Source organism: Gobio gobio (genome assembly GCF_949357685.1).
Source record: "Gobio gobio genome assembly, chromosome: 22".
Classification (NCBI taxonomy): domain Eukaryota; kingdom Metazoa; phylum Chordata; class Actinopteri; order Cypriniformes; family Gobionidae; genus Gobio; species Gobio gobio.
Window position 1 is genome coordinate 8,715,843 of NC_137118.1, and position 6,604 is coordinate 8,722,446.

The window sequence follows — 6,604 nt, forward strand, 5'->3', positions numbered from 1 at the left end:
CACGAAAACACCGTTCTGTCTGGAGAGAGAGAAGCCGCATTGTGTGCACGAATAATAAATAATTAGCTACACATCAGAAATCACTGATCACAGATCAGAAGGAACTGAAAAAAGACTTCTGTTTTCATTTGTACATCCAAACACTGAGAAACTGCCAGCGTTCACTCGTTCACAAGCAATGATGCAATGATCTCTCGACGAGCGTTTGCATGGGCGTGCCAGATTCTCTGGGCGGAGGAAAGGGAGGAAACCGTGCCTGCTTGGACGTCAAACCAGGAGACTTCAGGATTGGCTAGTCTGGCCTGTCATTTTCTCAAAGGCAGAGAAAGACAGCCACAACTCGGTTTTACACCAATCAACATTTCTATCCACTTGGGGACAATATTCAGGCTAGGGGAACTCATATTAATGTTGAAAAACCTCATAAAATGAAAATTTCATGCCATGGGACCTTTAAGATAGTCCCAGACTAAAATCAATGTTTGAGCTGTTTTAACAGTGACATATTTTAAAATATGTCATAAAATATGCACACCAGTAATGTTTTTTTCTAAGGCACGTTTATAAAAGCTACTTAAATGTCCTAATGCCTAATCCTGGTTTAATCTAAACCCCGTCTGTGAAACCAGGCCTAAAACTATTAAAAGTAGTATTTGTTAATTGAAATCGAGCTGAGATATCATAAAATAAAATATAAATATTAGATGAAAAACTTAAACAAGAATTAGGAATGCCTTGACAGCTAACTAAAATAATATAAGTTGAAGTACCAAAATTATTAAAACTACAAATAAAATGTTTATATAATTAAAAACATATAATTAAAGCTAAATCAAAATATGAAAAGTCTAATAAAAATGACAAAAGCACATAACAGAATTACAAAAACTTAAATTAACATATAAAAATAAAGGCTTATTCAAAATATCAATAAATACTCTAATAGTATATAGGGGTGTAACAATATATCGCAATACAAAAATGCAACAATATGTATCGTGGATAGTGACAGTCTGTATTGTGTATAGTTCACCTAAAATGAAAATTACTGTGAGATTAAAAAAATCAAGTATACAGAGTTTTAGTGTCAGTACTACATTAAACTACTATATATAATGTTGAATATAATATATAACATTGCAATGGGGGAATATTTGTGGGTCCTGAGGCCAAATGTCTTATGTTACCATTAAAAAGTGACCTACATTATTTTAAATAAATCTAGTCAGTGACAGAGTGCAAGCATATTCGTCTGAAATAATTCTGTATTTTCAGCTTCAGAATCATGAATATTTTTATTCTGGTGTGACCATTGTCCTGGGTTACCAGCACCAAGTCCAAGCCTGTTCATTTCCACCCCCAATGTAATACCAAATATAGCATTTTAAATCAACAGTAAAAGTGATAACCATTTACTATATGTCTTGCTGTATCGCAATAATATCGTATTGTGAGTTCAGTATCGTGATATGTATCGAATCGTGACATGAGGGTATCGTTTCAATACTAAACAATACTAAAATAACACTGCACGTCAAAAATGTATGTGTTTTTATTTGAAATATATATAGAATATTTAGATGATACATGATCTTAATATAATGACCAACCTTCAAGTAGCAGCAAAGTCCATCTCCTTTTTGGTTCCCATCCTTGTCCCTGTAGAGCTTGATTTTATATTCTTCTGTGATAGGATCACGCATGATAATTCCACATTTGGACATGATCTCCACAAACTCATCAGGAGTTATGTCTAGAGGAAGACCTATGAGAAAGACACATGCACTCAAAAACATGAACTGAATTGTTGATTGTCAGTTCTTATTTGAACCAGCCAACTGACTGAAAAAGCAGATATGGCCACTAGAGGGAGTCATACCAGTATTTACAACATGATACCAACTAGATATCAATATTACAGACATATACCCCCAGTTTCACATACAAAGCTTAAGCCTAATCCCAGAATAAAATGCATGTTTAAGTTGTTTTAACTGAAAGCAAAGCATCTTAAAATACGTCAGTGCAGTGCCACTGTTTTGTCTCAAGATGCACACAAGTAATGTTTTTTTTCCTAAGGCACGTTTTTAAAAACCCATCTGTGAAACGGGGCCATAGTAATCTAATCTAATCTAATAATGGGGAAATGATTTACCTGTCACATAAACATTTGTGTTTTTGTCCTTTTCAACTTCAAACCAGCCTGTAAAACACAAGACATTTTTTTTTTATTTGTCAATACAATTAGATAGAAAAATTGATAAGTCAAGTAACCTTAATTTATATAGCGCTTTATACAATACAGATTGTTTCAAAGCATCTTAACAGTGATAACAGGAAAAAAATCAGTCCCGTATTGATGTAGTTCCATTGTAAAGACAATTCATAAATTTTTTACATTAGTTCATTTCATCTATAAGCGTCCAGCTCAGTTCAGTTCTCATAAGCTAAATAATTATGAATATCATCTAACCTGGGTCTGCTTTCCTTTTCTCTCCTTTCTGAGCGCCCTCCTTAGTATTGTCCTGGTCCGAGGCCTCCTCCGTTTTCTTGGGCTCCCCTGGTTGGGCAGGGAGAGGTTCGGCGGGAGGGGCCGCAACAGATGGATCAGGGTCACCTTCCTCATTAAATCCATAGTTTGCTTGATATGCTGCGATGAAATCATCATTTATCTATAAAGAAACAAATAACATGAACTTATAGCGAATCGACTGTGATTGGGTTATTAAAACAGACATTGCGTAAATGTTGCATTTTGTTTGTTAATGGGAGACCTTTGGAAACCACGCTCTCTTTTCACGGTCCCAGTCGTACACAGTGCCGTCTTCCGGGTCGACGTACGTTAATGGGTCATCTCCACCCTCTTTCTTCTGTTCATACAGCTGCTGCAAACGGAGCTGCTCGTGGAACTCTTTATTACCGTCCGAGTTCCCGCTCATCTACAGAAACACAGACAAGACAGAGATACCATGAACTCTGCACATATCAGATACCTGGAATCTGACAATAAAACCTGTGAACTATAAATATTTACTAAAATGTACTGGGAGATAGGCTTATAGAGGACATAAGATTTGAGGGAAAAAAACTAATAAGGAACTGATAGATCACACTGGAAGTAAATGACTATTGGGCATTCAGTATGAATTGCCGCTTTATTTGGTGCCAGGGTTACTACACATCCACATCCAATTATGAATAAAAATATTTATATAAATGTAGCCAACACATATGTAGTAAGTTCTCAAGAGTTTTCAGCAATATAGTATTGATGATGGAGAGAGACAGACTGATGTGAACTAGCCCACATAAATCCGCTTATGCCGATGAGAAAAGTCCTAATTTTGTTAAGTTATTATGAGTCATATTTTTGTTGTAGTCTTCTCTAGCTCATACTATCATTCGGTGTGAATATCTGTCTGCTAAATTAGTAACGTGATGAATAAAAATGTGAATAATTTTAACAAAATAAGAGGGATCAAACAAAATATATGCTATTTTTTATTAATAAGATATTTTACATAAAAGATGTTTACATATAATGCACAAGACAAAAAAGCTGAATTTATACAAATTACCCTGTTCAAAAGTTAATGTACTCTTGATTCTTAATACTGTGTGTCGTTCCTTGGATGATCCACGGCTGTTTTTTTGTTTAGTGATGGTTGTTCACGAGTCCTGAGCAGTTAAACTGCCCAACGTTCTTCAGAAAAATCCTCCAGGTCCAGCATCTTTTGCATATTTGAGCCCTCTCCAGCAGTGACTGTGTGATTTTGAGAGCCATCTTTTCACACTAAGGATGATTGAGGTACTCAAACACAACTATTTAAAAAGGTTGAAACGTTCACTGATGCTCCAGAAGAAAACACGAGGCATTAAGAGCCAGGGGGTGACCATTTTTAAATTTGAAAAACAAAGTAAATTGTACTTGAGTTGTCTTCTGGGAAACATGCAAGTATTTTCTGTTGGTTTCAAAGGGCAGTACTAAATGAAATATATATACATATATATACACACATACATACAAAATAAGAAAAATTTGGAAAACTTTAGAACAGGATGAAGATTTCATCCCCCCACCTTTGAAAAACATGCTCTCTTTTCATGGTCCCAGTCGTACACACATGTCATACATCACTGCTGGAGAGGGTTCAAATATGCAAAAGATGCTGGAAAACTGAAGAATTTTCAGGACCTGAATGATTTTTGAGGAAGAACGTTGGGCAGTTTAACTGCTTAGGACAAACGAGACTCATGAACAACCATCACAAAAAAAACAGCCGTGGATTATCCAGGGAACGACACTAGGGCTGCCTAATATATCGAAATGATCAAAATATCGCAAATGTACATATCGCGATATGCATATCGCAACGGCACGCAATATCTCAATGATTTTAATAGGCTATTTGACCATTGTGAAAAGTGTACGTTTTAGGTCGACGCATATAGCAGAGAATAGACTGGGCACACGACTGTTACTTAAAAAAAATAATTATTAAACGCAATAACTTGCGAAAAACAACTCCTTGCAGTCTCACGCTGTCTGAAACCCTTCAGTTCTGTTTCGTGTCTTGTTACACACTCGAACTGTCAAATACACACACAGTTATGTTAAAATGGCTGTCTTGACGAGTATTCATGTAAACACAGTCGGTAATGCTTTAAGTGAACAATATCAGTTGGGAAAGAAACCGAATGAGTGTCAATAGGATCTGTGCATTAGGTCTTAAAGTGACAGCCTGCTAATACAGTAATGTTTTTAAATAAATTAAATAGATTTTACACACTTAAAGCAATATCGTATTGCATATCGAATATCACATTATTTAACAAGGATCGCACAGCCCTAAACGACACACAGTATTAAGAATCAAGGGTACATTCACTTTTGAACAGGGTAATTTGTATAAAATTCAGCTTTTTTTTGTCTTGTGCATTATATGTAAACATCTTTAATGTAACATGTCTTATTAATAAATAAAAAAACATGTATTTTGTATGATCCCTCTTATTTTGTTAAAATTATTCACATTTTTATTAATCACATTACTAATTTAGCAGACAGATATTCATATTAAATTATAGTATGCGTAGGGAGGGAGCAAGAGAAGACTACAACTAAGTTTTGAACACGGTCATTTATATAAATTCAGTTATTGTTTATAAAATATCTTATTCAGAACAATACTAAATAAAAAAGAAACGATCTCTCTTATTTTGTTAATTTTTCACATACTTTTTTCTTGCCACTGTAGGTCTAATAATGATTCCCTTTTAGCACACGGTATTTTGGGTGATTATAGTAATGGGGTGCTACTGTTAACATCTGCTAGCAGTTTAATTCTTAGCTAAGTTAATGAAGACAAAACTACAGTAGTCCATTTACAGATGAAACGGACCTGCACTTGAAGCCCTTTACAAGTCAGTTAATTATGCAACATTTCGCTGCTTCTTCTTGGAGACCGTTCCCTCCTCCATCTCCCCGTCTGGCCGCTTCTTCTCCATCGAAACCGCTTGGCGGAGGCACGAAGCGAACGTGAGCGTTGCAGAGACTAACAGATGTATTATTTATTACCGAATGCCGGATTCGGAATTGATCATTGTGATACAATGAGCAGGCAATACCATAGCATAATAATAATTCAAATAAATTCAGGGCAGAGGGCAAAATCAGTCGCCAGGCCCCCAGGAACTCTCCCGGTGCTCACAGTCCGGGTCTGGATCAGACAGCCTGATGTGAACTAACACACATAAATCCGATTATGCAGTTCTGACGGGTGAACACACACCTGCTCATCGGCTTATTTAGAGAAACCGCACGGTCTATATTTAATATAAGAGGCGAGCAGCAAAATGCACTGTTTTATTGTTTTAAATAAATAAAACATAAAAGACAACCCACCTTTTCCAATGCTGAGCCTCCAAAACGTATAATTGTTGCACTTCCGAGGGCAACGCGCGAGTCCAACGCTGTGCGTCTTCCGGAATGGAACTGTCGTGCTGACATGTGTAGTTCCGCCCTAATGTTTTTCTCTCTCAGTACTACAAACTCAATGCGTATGATTTTCATTCAAATGCACTTTATTGCAGATTTATTAGGTAAACGTATAGGTCATTTCACATTTTTACAAACAAATCATACATTTACATCACTTTTGTTTAAACTACAACATACTTTTTATATTTGTATAATAAAAACAACCTAATATAACCTGAGTAATCTACATGTTTGTTTATTTATTTTTCTGAAGAGCCAAATATAATTTTAAAATGGAACGTTTCCAGAAAAAAACATGTGCTTTAGTACAGAGCAACTAACAAAAAACAGTCACATTTATTTGTGATAGATATATGCGTCGAATCCATTCTTCCATGGCCTTGAAGGAAACTCAAGCCCACTTGCTGTTGCAGCCGCAGGAGATGCATCATGGGGAAGAACCAACAGTCCTGCCCTGGCCCTTGGTATTATCAAACTGTTTTCATATACAAATCCTACCACAGGAAAAGTTCAGATAAGAAAATGTATAAGATTTGAACATTACAGTAGCATCAACAATATATCATATTGGTAACATCTTACCCAGGTCGGGTCTTGTGATAG

General features: G+C 35.9%; 1 protein-coding gene across 2 annotated transcripts in view; it reads right to left on the reverse strand.

Moving 5' to 3' along the window:
- The window catches only part of htatsf1 (HIV-1 Tat specific factor 1), a 15,139-nt gene extending 9,170 nt beyond the window's left edge, over window positions 1-5,969 (reverse strand). Inside the window, exons 1-5 of one of the 2 annotated variants that reach the window (XM_079804057.1) lie at window positions 5,906-5,969; window positions 2,775-2,939; window positions 2,474-2,672; window positions 2,156-2,203; window positions 1,611-1,765 (exon numbers count right to left, since the gene is read on the reverse strand). In XM_079804057.1, coding sequence (XP_079660183.1) covers window positions 1,611-1,765; window positions 2,156-2,203; window positions 2,474-2,672; window positions 2,775-2,939 — 567 coding nt within the window. In that variant the 5' untranslated portion in view covers window positions 5,906-5,969. Of the gene's footprint in view, window positions 1-1,610; window positions 1,766-2,155; window positions 2,204-2,473; window positions 2,673-2,774; window positions 2,940-5,402 lie in introns of both variants that reach the window. The other variant, XM_079804058.1, reaches the window with a different exon arrangement.
- Between the last annotated feature and the right edge of the window lie 635 nt (window positions 5,970-6,604).